Source organism: Trachurus trachurus, assembly GCF_905171665.1.
Source record: "Trachurus trachurus genome assembly, chromosome: 15".
Taxonomy (NCBI): Eukaryota; Metazoa; Chordata; class Actinopteri; order Carangiformes; family Carangidae; genus Trachurus; species Trachurus trachurus.
In genome coordinates, this window is record NC_139906.1 from 13759793 (window position 1) to 13777066 (window position 17274).

General features: G+C 40.4%; 2 protein-coding genes across 11 annotated transcripts in view; one reads left to right on the top strand and one right to left on the bottom strand.

Moving 5' to 3' along the window:
* Nucleotides 1-8738, bottom strand: part of LOC310998581 (transcription factor COE3) — a gene marked incomplete at its 3' end in the record, with an annotated part of 67187 nt that extends 58449 nt beyond the window's left edge. For all 10 annotated transcript variants that reach the window (XM_083988702.1, XM_083988703.1, XM_083988701.1 and 7 more), the window contains exons 1-6: nucleotides 8032-8738; nucleotides 7587-7743; nucleotides 7209-7272; nucleotides 6849-6904; nucleotides 4810-4883; nucleotides 2919-2987 (exon numbers count right to left, since the gene is read on the bottom strand). In XM_083988702.1, the coding sequence (XP_083844828.1) occupies nucleotides 2919-2987; nucleotides 4810-4883; nucleotides 6849-6904; nucleotides 7209-7272; nucleotides 7587-7743; nucleotides 8032-8162 (551 nt within the window). In that variant the 5' untranslated portion in view covers nucleotides 8163-8738. The remainder of the gene's footprint in view (nucleotides 1-2918; nucleotides 2988-4809; nucleotides 4884-6848; nucleotides 6905-7208; nucleotides 7273-7586; nucleotides 7744-8031) is intronic.
* The window catches only part of smndc1 (survival motor neuron domain containing 1), a 286609-nt gene that overhangs the window by 241445 nt on the left and 27890 nt on the right, over nucleotides 1-17274 (top strand). The gene's annotated exons all lie outside the window — the stretch shown is intronic.

Genomic DNA, 17274 nt, shown 5'->3' on the forward strand with positions numbered 1-17274 from the left:
TTAATAAAGGAGAGAGATGATTACAGCAAACTGCAAAGTGCTGTGGTCATAGCAACACTGCTACAATTAATCATTAAATATATTACTGCCGCTTTTATTTAATGCAAGCGGCAACAGAGTTTGACGTTTTCAATCTGGTTTGATGTTCGGGGAAAGAAAAAAAAAGTGCGCTCACACTGTTGAACACAATACCCTTTTTTTTTCATTGCGCAAAATATACTGAGTTTCCCAAAAGATGTTGAAATTTGAGTCACAACACATATAAACCCACCCAAATGCAACAAAAATAGGGCCTTTCTTCATCCAAAAATGAGTCTGAATAATGCAGGGGCATCAAATGTAAGTGCTGAAATATTTAAAGACCAAGCAGTGCTGAAACTTTGTGACAGCTGTTGGGCCTATATCTAACCAACTTTCTTTTTTTTTTTTTTTTTTTTTAAAGAGAATCCTTCCTCTTCAAAAATCTGAGTGAAAATCTGTATCAAAACTCTGAGAGAAAATAGGGTAAACAGATGTCTGGCTTGACCGCAGGAAAATAGGACACATTTGGAATGATAAGTTTCCCAAACTCCGTTGGATATGCCAGATCCATGGGAACGCCAGTTAATGTCTTGCTAGATGCCAGCTAGCTGTGTGCGCTTTCCCCTCTTACCATCTGGGAAAATGTTACAGCGAATGAACGCCATCAATGATTCACTCCAAATCTGTTTCTTAAGGTTCGGCCATGCTACTGTTTCTCTAGGAAATGTGGCTGTGCTAGCTGGTTTTCATACTGTAATTGTAGACAGATGAGACATGCCTGATTCAACAATCAAACCTCTCCTCTAGGTTTATGTCACTCAGCTATGTTCTACTCAATTGGAAATAATCAGTTTCTGCCAGCAGCGACCGCAGCACAGGTGCCTGTAATGATGTGCATGAGAAAATGACAGCTGTAACAGAAATGGCTGTAAAACATGGACGCTTTCACTAAAAGCTTACCCACATGCACAGCGGGAATAGTCAAGTAATTGCAGTAAATAATCTTACGTAGGAAACCTACAGTGTGCCCTGGTCATGTCCGTAACTCACGCTAAACCCTGCAACCTTTCACAAGCACCCCTCTCTGCAAGCCTCCTACAGTCACTGGGAACCTGTGTGGGTCTGTTAGGGTGAGCTGACGGGCTCATAGTTACGACATGGAGACAATGGGAGGGTCTAATGAGGAACATATGCTTTTGTGTTTCAACAGAGCCGCTCATTGTGCAAGGAAAGGGATACTCTACTCCTATTCAGACTCATCACAATGAAAATCCGAGCCCTCCCTGAGCCAGTTGAGCTTACAATATCCATCCGCTTCTTTTTTTCCTGTTCTTTTTTTTTCCCACCCCTCTTCTTGACTTTAATTCTCCGTGCATTCATTTTTGCTTATTGTACTTATGTTACATGTTTTGTCCTGCAGATTGAAGAACAATAGTGTGCGAAACTCTAAGCAGTAAAAGGCAGCAGAGCGACACAAAGCAAAACATGAAAGCAGCAGAAAATTAGGCAAAGTAGACGTCTCAAGTTATATGTTAATGTTTGCACCGCCATCCCTGCACCTGACTAATAAATTAAGCAATCCACTTGATACCAGACACAGCACCAACAACAAAAAGAAGAAAAAGAGAGCCCTGTCCTTACATTGTCCTAAACACATCAGTACTTTTTATGTGCATGCACCGTGACCGTGTCATAAAGAATATAAACATTCAACCAGAGCAACAGCGCAGACGACACACAGGCAGCATGCGTGCATATGAGGACGTGTATGCGTGCGTGTGTGGGTGTGTGGGTGTCTGTCTGTCTGCGTGCTTGGCGTCCTCGTCCGTGCGTGTATATCTGCATTTATCCGTGTGTGTGTGTGTGTGTCTGTGTGAGTTTGAGTTCAGACAGCAGTAGCTCTGGTAATCCATCCAGGCTCCCAGGGCAGCCAGCTCCTACTTCCTGATGCATGAGAAGCCGCTGGAGTGGAGTGGCAGCAACAACTGCTCAGCCCTATTTGATTACTAATAAGAGAGTTGTCCCCTCTGTCAGATACCAGGCATTCTCCACTAAGCAAACAGTGATTCCGGCTAGTCAAACATTAGCATTGCTGTCTCTCCCTACTACGTGGTGAGAGTTACATTGAGATCGACGCTCAAATGAAACCCCCTACCTTGCCCCTATATCCACCACACACACACGAACTGACACACACACACACACACACATGAACTGACACACACACACACACCTACCTAAACATATTCAAACTAACCAGGATGTATAGTTTCACAGTGTTAGAGAAATGTCAATGCCTGGAAGAAGACCATTTATTCTCCCTCTTTAGAAAGTGATGAAGGGCAATATAAATGCAGCAGATGTAACTTTCCTGAAGGTGCAAGAGAAAACAGCAGACATAAAATGTTTATCCCTTCTAAAACGAAACTTTAATGGCATCTAGCTCACAGCTAACTTGAGAGAAGGAAACAGTCAATGAAAAACAACTATTGACAGTGTAAGCATCACTGTCGTAAACAAAGAAAGGAAGCCAGCCAAATAAATGCGAAGTTGCCTAAGCTAATTAGGTGTATTCCCAGCATGATCCTCTAGTGATTGAGCCACCTGTGATTGAACAAACCCTATCCAGGTGGTGACCGCCCCTCAGTGCACAGGTACCTGGGAAAGACGCCCCTCAGCCACTCACACAGAATCACCCACAGTTCCCACACTGTGGTGCTATAAGATGCAAGTCAGCCCAACTGGGCCGTCTGGCACACCGGGAGGGAACTCATTTGTTCACTAGCTGATCCATGTGCCTGCTCATCCATTTAGTCAGTCAGACACTCACTCATTCATTTACTCACTCGTTTCTCGCGATCACAAACACACAAGGAGCCGCACACACACAGACCTACCTGTCAATGATCACGGGGTCTGATGGAGTCTCGTTCCTGTTTCCACAGCTTTTCTTGTCACAGCATCGGCTATAGGAACACAAGACAAGAGTAGCGTGTGTCAGAACAAGCAATACTTTGCTAAATAAATAAAAATAAATAAAGAATGCACACAAAAAAGCACATACATTTATGAGGTGCCTCTGAGTGGTTTTGATATCAGGAATAAAAATTGTCATGAGATTTCCCTCACCCAATCTATCCATTCCATTGATGCTGATGGCTGATAAAAATGGTGAAAACAACATGTTGTGTTGTTTGGCTTAGTGTTGGAGGGGAGGGGAGTGGGGATTGGGCCAGGAGGCAGGGGAGTCACTTTTCACAGCTTCAGCTTTTGTTTACCTCTAATTGCCAAGCTGCTATTTCTGAGGGAGATGCAAGGTGCCACCCTCAACCAATATTTCTGCGGGGCATTTATCAATTATGGCCTCAAAAGCACTAATCTATCTTCCACCACATGTTTCAGCCATCTCCTCCCTAAGCCTATAGCTCACCGCCTTTTGCTTCTTTGATTAGAACTTGAATCAAAACTGCAAAAATAAACAAATACATCATCCCAGCTTCCATGTGAAACGAAAACATATAAACATATGTGAAAAGGGATTGATTTATACCATATGGTGCGGAAAGAATAACAAAGATTGTGTGCAAAGCTACTGTCAGTCAACCACACGCTATTTAAATATGTCTGATTTACATGACTTTCTCGCAGCAATAATAAAGATGTTTTATAGCGGAGGTGGCTGCGAAGTATTAAGGCAAAAAATATTATTCAAAACTAGTGTATTGCAAGCAGAAGAAAATAAGCTGAGATTAAATGCTTATTCTTATTATAACTGCTCTTATTACAAGCATCTACTTATCTGATTATAGGCAGCAGTTAGAGCAGTTCTTCATTCAGCAGCAAAATGCACTTCCTCTTGACAAAAAAAATATTACCTCTAGAGCACCAGCATATTCACCGTGTCACAAATAAGTGATGGATGCATGTATAAATTGAGCGTGAGTGATGAGTTTATGCATGGAAAAAGACAAATCATTCTCAGCTCTCATGCTGCACTTGCTCTCAACCAGTAACTTGAACAATGCACCGGTGCAACAAAGGAGAGGTTAACCGACAGTATCCGAATTCAATGTTCACAAAGCTCATGCTGAGCTCAACAATAACAACAAAAGGCGTTTTTCCTTTTAGTATCAATGACACCGCTGAATAGCAGCGCAATATGAGAGGTGGAGATTTATGTGGTTAAATGACGCTAAAAGGCTCGCTGATCATTGTTGACAGGTGGGATCAACCGAGAACTGACTCTGTGCTAAAAAGAAAAAGAAAAAAAAAAAAAACCTGATACATAGCATGCAGCGTCTGTGCATAACTTAACAGGAAACACATTGTCTGTGGCAGGCACAAATGATGACATACAATTCTTAAAATATAAAACTAAATAAACTACAAATTAAAAACATAACTTATGTACTCTGTCACTGACTGTTTATTACACACTCAGTTTCCCTTCACTGCCAAAGACAGTCAGTTCATTCTCACTGTCATATTCATATTCATATCAAAGTTGAATCACATCATATCAAAGTTAGAAATGACAGCAGCTCTCTCTCCCTCTCTCTCTGTGAATGTGTGTGAGTGAGTGTGTGTGTGTACAGTATGTGATTGCTGAAAGACCACAGGACAGTCTGGATTGCTGTATCACATCATAAGTGTCAAAAACTTAGAGAAGGGGGTGGGGGGGTGGGGACAGTTTTTGCCTACAACTGCAAAATCCAACAACAGAGCTCCAACAACAACAAAATAATAAAAAATGATAATAATAATAATTATAATAATAATAATGCTTACCTGCACATAATTTCATGAGTAAGAAGAACTCTGCACATTTCTGGATTCTTGTCTTGGCCCTCATAAATTATGGCCTTTGAAAGGAAATGAGATGGAAATAAAAGTGAAAACACAGTCATCCCTTAAACACATTAATTCACAAATAATTAGAGCACCATTGCTCCTGTTCCTGAACTTCATGAAATAAATCAGGGCAAGGAACACACATGATGTTAGGACAACACAATATATTAGAAGAGTGCAAAGGCTGAGCAACACTGTGGTTAAGATAATCACACTGTGATAAATTATATTAATTTATATAAACATGATTACATCCACACCAATAAACAATTACAAAAAAAACAAAAAACAGACAGGAACAATAGTAACAATAGCAGCAACAATATTTTCAGTGGCAATAAAAATAAAAAATACAATTCTTAAATGAATGGTAACTATAACGGTAGAGATGATAATAATAATAAATTGTATTTTTTTTTATTAATCTACATAATATCCTGTGGCTCAGACAGACAGACAGAGAAAGAGAGACAGAGAGATTTTCATAAGGAGAGATCCAATAGAAGTGTCATCAATATGCTTATAATCTGGGGATATTTGGGGGAAAGTGTTAATGGGCAATCTGTTGTTTATTTTGAGCCGCTAACAATGATCTTTCTGTGGATAAAAAGCGGTGTCTGGCGGTACGGTTGAGTAATTTTTGAGCATTGGCTGAAACAGATGGCGTGGAGCTATCAGTTCTGCCGCTCTTCTCTTTCTCTCCCTCCCTCGATCCCTCCCTCCTTCTTCCATTTCTAAGGATAGACTCTTCACTCCCTCGTACTGAACCGGCACCAAGTGCAGCAGACGCAAGGAAAGCATCACATTATTGACAAAATACTTACAACATATATATATTTATATATATTTATAGCCTATCTCACAAAATAACTAAAATAAAATAACAATAAATAAGCAGCGTGATGTTTGTTTATGTTTTGCTGTCATGAATAAATTCCGTGTTTTGGCTTTTTTTTTTTTTTTTTTTTTTTTGGCTGGCTTCAGGCGAATATGAGAGAGTGACTTTGAAAAAGTGACATATCTGAACCAGGTCGCATCACTCTTTTTTTTTTAAGCTGTCCTACTTGACCTGATGTGTGTGTGTATTTTTCTTTTTTCTGTCTTTCTTTTCCTTTTTTGTGTGTGTGCCTGTGTGTGTGTTGAGAGCCGGGCGATTATCTATATTGGTTTGATTTATGTCGCTATTTGCAGCTGTAGAAACAGAAATCCATAAATTGCTTGTTCTGCGTCATTGACTCGGATCATTCGCACAGGAATGTTGTCTGTGACCAGTGGCCCAGGCTTCACGGCTCTATTCAGGAGGTTCTACCTAAAGCCTCCGCTTCAAACACACAAATACGAGCTGCACAGCTCAAGTGAGGACGCCTGATTTTATTCCCATAATTATAATGAACTTTACAAACCCTCTGCGTTGGCTTTAAACGCGCGTGAAGACGTGTAATAATAACATTTGCTGCGCTGAGGTCTGGGTGAAAAAGTCACTCAGCTGTTTTGTGAGGAACATGAGTGAAATTCACCCCAGCGAAAAAAATATCAATATCAATATTTATAAATATAATACGTCATGCAATTTTTGAAAATATCTTTATAGCGTCACCTCTGACTCTGTGCAGGAAAAGTCTGATAAGATCATATGGAGCAGACGTAGCGTTTAAATTTTAATGTTGGACAAACTGAGCCTACAAAGAAGCCTAACTCAAGCAGAGTAAAATCGACTTTGGAGTCTTGCAATATGATACGACCAAACATAAACAGTCCAAATGGAGGCTGTCTCTTCTTGTTACACTGGTAATTTGATTTTATTTTGTGCCACCACTATATTTTGCAAGCATTTTTTGGGGTCGTGCATGTTATCTCAGGGGGTGGGGGTGACAATTTTGCACGGCGTGTTAAGGTTTTGCACAAGTGCAGCCCTGTGGACGTGCAGCAAAGAGTTGCACCCGCGCGTGGACACACAAAGTGTAACAGCAGCTTACCTGCTTCGTCATGGAATCGATTAACCGTATGTAAAGATCCTGTTCTGTTCTGACGCCTGTGAGGGAGAGAAACACAAGAGCACTGGTCAACTTGGAGGAATTGTTGACAATTAATAAAATAAAAAGAAAGAAAAAATATTTTATAAAACATTTATAACATTTATAAAATTATAAGACAACTTTTACTATTATAATTTTTATTATCACCATTGCCATGAATTTTATTATTATTAATATTAGCATTATTATTACTGTTATTAGTAGTAGTTATTGTATTATATGTGGTTTTATGCAGGCAAGCAAAGTCATATTTGATATCTTTGCACGTGTTTGCAAAATATTAATGACACTTGAACTCACCATTGCTGTACAATAACTGTAGTTTGTAATGTATCCCATTGTTAGTTTTTTCACTGGTTGGTTCCTGCAGAAGAAACAGTTTGTGAAAATCAGCATCAACATCAACAACAAAAACAACTGCCTGTCATCACAGCACATGCCTGCGTGTTACAACCCATGTGTGTGCATATGTATATTTAAAGTTAGTGTGCAAAAGAAAAGAGAAACAGCTTTGGTTGTTAAAACGACTCTCTGTCATCAAGGAATTGAGTTAAAAAAAATCAATATTACACGTGACTTCCCCTTAGTAACCCATTGCCATTTCAGAGAACATAATTTCGATACATGTGCTGATTATGTTTCAAGGGGGTGCCTGTATTTCTAAAATACACCGCTTACTTTTTCTTTCTCCACAAAGTCCACAAAAGCTGTCCTTTCGATCTCCACGGGCTGACCCTGTCTGTCATACAGCGCCAGGACGAAATGGAAAAAATTGGATTTTCTGAGGTTGGAAGGGGGCTGCTTTTCATAATGTGCCCGTGCCAAGCCGACACCGCTGCGGGGAGAAAACAAGAGACCATCTCGGTTAAGCACCGGACACCGGGGATACTAGATGATGGAGAAGCTGATGGAAACATTGGAGATGCAGAAGCACGCTCGAGTACGGGGGAGATTTCTTGATTTGTCACAATAATGGGTAATCTCATGTAATGAAAGAAGGGAAAGCCGAAGGGGGGGCATTTATTGGGAGACCGTAATTGATACAGAGTATTCAGGGGATTGAGGGGTCGATATGATGAGGAGGGAATGCGTGAGAAAAATCAGATGCTTTTGGCATGCGTACCTTTGGGCGGCTGTGTTTGCATCCACCACCCCAGCTGTGTGCATCCAGGAGCGGACCGAGTTCAGTCCACCCAGCGGTTCCTCCTTCATCGTCGTCCCACCCCGCGGTATAGTTTCCTGAATCCCAAACATTTAGGACAATTTGCGTGAAAAAAGAGCCTCCTGCGAAATTAGGGAAATAAACGTCCAAGCGTGTTATCCTTCAGGGTTGGTTTTTTTTCACGGGATAAGTAGCGAGAGCCGATTCAGACTTGCGAGGGAAAACCCGGTCCACAGGTCTTGCCTCCCTCTTCAGTCCGTCCGATGTGAACAATTCTCAAAGTGCTGTACTTAGTTAGAGCGGTATCCACAGACTGGAAAAGTGAATTGTTCAATAGACAAGATTTTTTTGTGTTGCTATTGTTCCTCTTTGTTTTTTCTTTTTCTGATTTTTTTCTTTTTTTGTGCTATTCACAGAAAAATCGATGGCAGTTGTTTGTGTTTGTGGGTGATGCTGCTCTCAAAGTGCCCACATCCCTGAAGCACCGCATCCAAAACCTTCAGGACTTCTTGTTGAATAAAAAACCCACTCCTGAAAAGGTGCTGCTGCTTCTCCACAAGACAAACACAGGCAAAGGCTGATCACCAGTGGAGGTGTTCCTAGTACACAGGAGAGGTGGATAAGGGGCCCTTTCGCGTCGTGCAGGATGGATGGGAACATGCAAAACTAAGCCCTCTTTCCCCGAGGACTGAAATCTTTCCCGGGAGCCAAAACTCTAAACCCACGGGAGAGGCGCTGTCAGAATATGACGCTGAAGGGGCGGGGTTTTGCCCATATACGGAGCTCTGACGGTTCCTGTCAGGCAGTGGCTGCTCCACTGTACGGGTACAGCCCTATAGTGCAGCAGCCTGAGAACACTCACTCGCTCCACTTTTCCTCTTGCTTAGGCCCTATATGTGGTGAGTTTGATTTTTTTAACGATATGGAAAATTCAACCGGGTGTAACCATCACACATAATGAGGAAAAAAATAATAATAATAAAAGAAAATAATACATAATAATAACTCGAAATGCAGGATTCATTGCTTATTAGTTTTAGCTGGCCTGATGATTGCAATTTCCGTGATTAGTTTTATTATATTGGATTAAAATTAATAGTATTTGATATTTTTATTCGATAAAATGTGTTATTATTATTACAAATTGGCTTGACGAGATTGTTTATTCACTAATGTATCGGAAGCATCTCAAAAGCTGTCTGAATAAACAGGCCATAAATCATATTTCTATAATAGCAGATCATGTTTCTACTGATAGATACATATATATTTATTTATTGTGAACTTTTAACCCTTATGCTGCAGGTTGTTCTTTAATAGTAATTAAAATGTAATTAATATAAGGCTGATTTGTGAGAACCAGACATGGTTTATAAATCTATTAACTTATATCAACTCACTGAGAATTTTAACAACAGATGATTGACTTTCACTTGTTTGGCTGCGAGTCGCGCAGCAGCTCGTGTCTTTATTTATTATTTCGAGAGGGATCAGATATAAACAAGGCTTGAAAATCAGACATAGTGTCTCAGCATCCATATTATTGATGTCAAAACCAATCAGTCACATCGCTGTGCCATTTACAGGAGATAAGTCGGACCTTCTGACTTTCTTTTTTTTATGGGCTTTAAAAAAAAAGAAGCAGAGCCACCGTGTCTCATGACATTAAACAAACTTCAGGAAAAAGCCATGGTTCAGTGTCTTCTTTATTTCACGCACGTCCTGTAAAATCAGTAATAATCAGAAACATCTTAATCATTTTTAAAGAGCCAACTGCCTACATGTCCGACTCTGTCCGAGAGGAGCAAGCAAGCAATCCGGTTCATTAGTGGTGAAAAGGAGGAGAGGATGGAGGGAGAGAGGGGAGGGTGCGAGGAAGAGAGATGTGTGCTATATCCTGAGCAATCTATCTAGCTGGTGCTGAGGGTTAATAGCTGCTGCCAAAGATAAGTGAATTATAAGCTGTTGCTTTCACCTCTACACAATCTATTGCCAAATTGCCCAGTCACAAAATGAGGGTGTGGATTTTTTTTTCTTTAAAAAATAAAATAAACTTTTTTATTATTTAAGAGAAATCCAAGTTTCAATTTGTGGAAAAAATATCAAGAGAAACTCAAAAGGGGCTTCTTTGTTAATTCTTTTTCTATAGATGAAACAAACCGACACGCATGCTGTAAATGTTTTTTGTCTGTTCTACCGAGATTGCAAATATCTTTTTTGCACAGAACTCTCTGAGCTTTTTTTGCACAGTTTCAAGTCGCTTATTAGAACTTAACCCCTGATTACACGCACCAAGGCGATTTAAATCTGATTATCAAATTAGGAGACTTTGAGACAAATCCTCTTAGATCTGATACTGTTGACTGGAGAGGGAAAATGGATCTCCACACCCGTCACGTAGGTAACGATGCTGTCCTGAAAGGGAGTTTTAAACCGTATTTGACAACAAATGCAGCTGCCCCGCTATTTCAGAAGATATTAGAGGAAAATGAATGCAAATCTGTGTGCAGGGGCCATCTGGACGTGGAGAGAGGGAGTCAGCTGCTCCACACACTGAGGCGCGGAGCCTGAATCCGTCTCAGCTCATTCTGTGGGATCATCTGCGTGGTGGGCTTACACCGTGGAAAATGCGCTCTCCATCATTAGGTGAAATGTTAGCATCAAAATAAAGGAAATGTTGATCCCCGTTGGTTTTAGTGGCTGCGTGCATGAAAACTTTGCACGGGCGTGGAATTAGAGGATCTTATTGCCACATTTTATCATTTCTCACCTAAACAAAAAAAAAGAAAGAAAGAAAGAAAAAAAAGAAGCTGTTTCTCAACAGCACGCTGGAGGTAAGTGATGGATGACAAGCAGGAAACAAGTGCAAAGTGTTTGCCTGCATGATCTCTGCATCTTGGCCGCACTGAGCCAGGCTGACTGCTCGTTTAAATGACCGGTTGATGACACGGGGGCCTGTTATCTCATGCTTCTATTCAGTGGCCACAATGAATGAACCCCCAAAGATTTGGGCCTGACCATTGATATAAAACCAAACTCCTCGGGACGCGTGGCTCCCAATAAAAATGTACACTGTGACTTCGAAGACCTCCCGTCTCGACGGAACGAGCCTCCTCCGTATTGAGGGTGACGTCTTCTTTTTTGTGTGAATTTACGGGGCGAGGCCCTCATGATCTCCTTAAATTTGCATGTAAATGGCGACATCAGCCTATACGCGTGCCAGGGGCCAGCGGGCCTCCCAGATGTCAAGGCAAAGTCAATCAGCCGGCCGCTGCCCAGCTGTCCATCGATGCACTTTATTGGGACAACACTTTCATTATGCTCACCTGCATTGTTTCCTAATGGATTGATTGGCAAAAAGAAAAACAAGCAGAAGAATAAGAAATCTTATTAGCAGCAGCCAAGCAAGTTTAAGGCTTTTATCAGAAAAGCTGTTTTAAAGTGACTTTTTTCTTTCTTTTTTTTATATTAATCTTATACCGTTTCAAATCCCATATTAGGGCTGTTGTGTTTACTGCAACATTGTCAGTTCTATTGTTTATTTCTTGAAGTATGTGGTTTGAATTAACATTTTATTTATTTGTTTGTTTGTTTATCATTTATTAATTATTTATGTTTATGTGACATGTGCGCCAAAAACAAACAAACAAAAATAAACAAATAAATAAAAACAAAAGAAAATTTACTGCAAGAATCACACCCATTGTTTTTCTTTTTCTGTCACTTGTAGCTCTGTCATTTTACCATGACCAACTTTATTTCATTCTTGTGTCACTCCTGAGACTTTTCTCACTTGTGGGGATGGATTAGATATATTTTATTATATATTATATTAAATTAATGCCACTATATTACAATAAATGTCTCCTTGCAAAAACTTTGTCTCCATGAGCTATTAAGGTCTGGCCGTAATAGATGCACGTGCGGAATTCGATATGACATATTCAAATATCACATTAAAGCACACTTTACGCGTTATTTTTAATTATAGAGGTAAAACACAAATGGCCAAGAGTGATGAGATCAATCATGGGGGCTATTCGTGTCAAGCCCCAGTTACTGCGCTGATAGACGGACAGCGCCCCTCGTTGGTTACACTTGAGATCATTGTGTCGATATGAGGCAGCTGTGTTCCTCAGTGACAAGATAGCTAAATCTCAACATAGGTTTATCTAACACCCCACCCCCCACCCCCCCACACACATACACACACACACACAATCACCCGCACATCCCCAGCCCCCCACCCGAAAAATTAAATGATCTAAAACGATAGTCTGATATATAATAATACAAAATTTGCAGGAGAATTCTTAAAGGATTGCTGAGCAGCGTCCACGCAATAATAATAATTAAAAAAATTCCATTGCAAAAAAAATTACATATTTATAGAGAGCAAAGTGTATTGTTTTCCATAGTTGAGAATAACTTCAAATTAAACTGCCACTTTAAAAAAATGATATTTATCATTGTTGTTATTTTTATTATTATTTTTTACTAAATTCGATCCACTTGAGCATCTTTTCGGTGCGTTTGATGTGGGCTTTGTCACAAACAAACATCATCACAGTATGTGGCACACAGCTGGTGTGACCTCACATTTCGTCACTAACTTCTGTCAGAGTGCTCATGTTAATTGTGTGCAGTGGTGAGTTCTGTCAAGGGCATTGCCCGTGCGCACAATTTGCATTTCCATTCTGCTGTGGAAATGATGAGAGAGTTTCTGCGCGGTTTAGAGCCTCGCGGCGCAGTCTGTGGGCGAATTACATTTAAAGAAGGCGAGAGAAATTAAATAAGAAACCGAGACCACTTCAGGGCTATTAACATCTAAAATATCCCCTGGAAATTTAGACCAAAATACACATGACCAAATACCCAGGATACCTTCGCTCTCATGCAGCCCTGGCTCGATTGTGTCCATCACTGTTTTGTAGGCCTATCTAAAATTCTTTATTTAAAAAAAAAAAAAAAAAAAGTTATCACACCGCCTCACATTTCTCAGTGGTGCTGATGGAAGTGAGCTAAATTTGATTATTCAGCCATAAATCGCAGCATATTAACTTATAGGTCTAACACATGCACCCAAATGCCAAATGGACTCCACAAAAAAACGTGTGGGGAAAAAAAAACTGACTTTAAAAGGTCATTTAAACATCTCATCAGTAAGTATGATATGGGCACATGTTGCATCGGGCAACGTGGCCTCCAAAACGAGAGGAATCAGCTTTAACCTTGGTTCTTTCAGAGCGCATGTGCGTGTGCATGACCAAACAGGCAGCAGCCTTTTGCCTCAGCACTCAGGAGAACTTTAATTTGCCTGTTGACCCCTGTGATGGAGCTATTGCCAACTTATAGTGAGGCTATACCCCACCTGCAAGTGGCTCACATTAAAATGTATATTTTCAACATGTTGCATCAGCGCCTCTAATTTACTTTTACATCATCATGGAGATACAGATTGGAGCGTGATTGGCAAGGTGTCTCATATCTGTGCAGCGCAGTGCAGTGCAGCCGCTCTCCGACAGAATTCTGACTTTAGTCGGAGATCCTTATTAATATTGAACTGTGCTACTATTAACAGAAATGTTAATTATGATGTCAAGACAGAGAGAGTCAAGGTGAAAGCTGCACAGCAATAGCTAAAAATACTCCATGCCAGCTACAGAGTACAGTATGATCCTGCAGAGGAGTGTTACTGGCAAGGGACCTTTTTGCTGCAACAAAGAGGTGGAAAAGAGGAAGTAAATGAATTAGAGTACAAGCCAGATTTTGTCTTTGTTTCATCCACACTTGTCCTGTCCCTATTTTCCAACCTCTCCCTTTTCCTTGCTATTGGAAGTGCTGCAAATTGTATAATGCTGCTCTTTGTTCTACAGAGTCAAGCCACATGAATAGCCGTCCTGAGCACACACAAAAACACACTGACAAACTGATCATCTTAAAAAAGCAACGCCCTGGTGCTCACTTGGCCTACTTTCCACGGCAGCACTGGGACGTGGGAAGAGGAATAGAATTCAGGGGAGGATGTTCTTGCACTCTGGGAAACATTCAGTATAGCAAGTGTGATGCACATAAACATAGCCTTTGCATTGTCAACCTTAGACCGCATTTGCCCCAGATAACTAGTCCCCATGTGCTAGACTATTCTCTTTGACTTTGCAATTGAAATCCTGAGAAGATTATGCCAAAGCTAAAAGAGGCAAACTCCGGGGTGGGATTTCAATTGTCAATTCCTGTTGGATTTTATAGCATTATGACATATAGTACACCATCTGTTACACTTCCTGTGACTAGGTCTACGTCTGCACAAGTGGAGTCTATGTGAACATCATTACAACTAAGACCTTTGCTTTTGAATGGACAGCACTATATTTCTTGTAAGCTCTCTTTCATGCAGATGAAGTATGACGAAGCATAGGGGTCTTGCAGCGCAAGGGTAAATCAGGAAGGTGCAGGAGAGTAACCACTCCTAACTTTAGCTTAACAGACTTCCTGAAGCGTTAGATAATCTGGGGCTTCTATGTACACCGCCTAACCAAATGTCGACATCTGTGAGGGTGTGCATAAAGAAAAGCTCCTCAGAGAAACAGGGGATAATAATCTTAGTTCCCCTCACCTTCAGCTTGCCCATAGGGGTTTAAAAGGGAGATGGAGAAATCCTATGTAAACATGCCAAGTCAAATTTTCACTTGAAATGTGACGTGGAGGCAAAGGGCAACCTTGGTGCATCACTAATGTGGTTCCGCACATGAGTTTTCAGTGCCCCTGGATGTAAACAATTGATGTATTCAGTCCATGGTTTGAGCACTGACTCACTATGCACACTTAGTATGTTTGAACGTCTTTTTATCCATGACTGTGTGTTTAGTGCATAGGTGAAGAGCCCAGAGAAGTCAACACAAAGCTTGTACACAATCAGAATCTCTGTACTCAATAGCTTTCATGAAAGTGAGTTTTGCTCTCCTGAGAAACATACAAAGTTTGAGCATCTGTTCCATCATGTAGTCTTTGTTGAGAAATTAAATATTGAACTGATCTAGTGTACCATGAATGTTTCACTCACATAGTGATTAGACAGACTGGAGAGGCAAGACACCGCAGCACTTTACACTCTACTTTAATATAGAGTATTTGTTGTTCTTGCCTTTAAGTGTTTTACACCAGATTATGTTGTTATAGTAGAAAATGGTTTTTAATGTTGCCTCAATTAGACTTAACATGCATGTGTAACTCTGGTAACACACAAGCAAATTTATATGCAGATTATGTATACATGTGCACAAACACAATCAGCCACTGTACACAATGAGTATTACGAGTGCAGTCTGATGCACATCAATATAATTGGAAAAAAAAGTGAAATTAGAGTTTTGGTTTTTATGATTCAATTATCAACTTGGTGGCATCACTTTTTTTCACTTTTATAGTGTTGCGAGCCATATAGGAAAAAGTCCTGATTTAAATTGGTCATAGTCTTTGCAGATAAAAACGCATCTCAGGATAGAGGATGTCTCCTCTCTTACTGCTCCGTCCTTTGCGTCAAATCAACAATTGTCTCTGGGGAGGGCCCTTAATGACGTTCTTTGACATTCAGATTGGATGAGCAGACCGAGGTAACATGCGAGCAGGAGAAGGAAACGGTATCATCACAGAGATCATAAAATGGTGTCGTGAGTAGTCTTTTGTCTGGGACCATAGGAGAGTTCTGTTGCTAAAGGGAAGGACAAAAGCAGAAGGCGCCACGGGTATAAGGTTCCCCTGAGCAACAATGCTGAAAGTTTCAACTTGCAGCACATGGGTGTAACTTTAACTGGAATACTGTGGATCAAAGACTCACAAACAAAGTGGGTGGAAATGCTGGAGGAGTGCCTGTGCTCAAGTGAAGGACAGGTTCACTAGAGAGAAAGCAGGAGAGACCATTTATGAAACACAGACAGCCAATCAAGGCTAATTACTGAGACTGTGTTTTGTGAACTCAAAGGGCAGTGTGATTCAATTAACAAAATTGATGTGTATTGTGATTTTTTTTTTGTTACTGTTGCTCATTTTGAAAAATAAAATTACCTTTACAAAAACTGTGGCAAAGCAAGCTTATCAGATATAAAACTAAATCAGAATTTAATTAAATTCTTGAACAAAAAAAAAAAAAAGAGACCGAAGAGTTGTCAATGCGTCATACGCACCGAGGACAGACAGTAGATTTTGTAAGGCATCTCAAACATTCATTCCATACCCCTGTCATCTTTTTGAGAGTGGGAGAATTATTCAGTTCTGCTTCTTTAAATAAGAAACACAGCCTTGAAATTTGTGAGGCTTAAGGCAACTCATCAGGTTAGATCAGTACAATGTGGATGTGTAACCTTTACACTGCAGTTGAACCTGCACATACAAGTGTTATGAAAGGTCCCTGTGGCACTCTGCTCTTCTGACATGGATTTGAAGACTTGCCACTTTATTAGCTGCTAAGCCCCCAATACTTGTTCTATATAGTGGAGGCCTATGTTATGAGCTGGGATCTCATTGTCTAGCGTTATTAGAGGAAGAGTCTGCAGCACTCTCTTGTCCCCCCAAGAGAATAGCCCCGACTGTTTGAAGGGAAGCTACAAGTGCAATTTAACCCATCTTATTTACAATATGATCTGTTACAAGGACATCATCGCTGCAAGGATTCACATCTAATATATCCCCCTCTATGTGGTTCTTTTCTGTTTTCATTGATTCGACAGGGTATATTTTTTCTGATGTTCGCCTGAGCTTTCAAAAAAAATTCTCTCAATCTGTCATGTTCCAGTCTTCACTGAGACGAGCTGAAAACTTTGGCGATCCACGCAACTAAAAATTCATTTTTTTCTCCATGTATATTTCACGTGGAACTATGGCAGTCAAAACAATTGCTTTGTGCTTAAAGGTTAAAATAGTTAATGAATGTAAGTGCATATGGACTTCTCCATGATACCATCAACATCAGCTTGGGGAAAACAAGCCGTCTGTGATCATCCCTCGTGTCAGCAGCACACACTTATCCTCCAAAATGGAAATTATCTGTTGGCATTGAATAATAAGTGCCATAGTGCCATCTAGTGCACAGATTTGCACACTGAAGGATGACAGTCCCTGTATGTAGAGTGTACGCTATACACTGCGTCTTATATATGAAAGCATAGTGTCTTACCCAAGGGCAAGAACTGAAAAAGAAATAAGAAA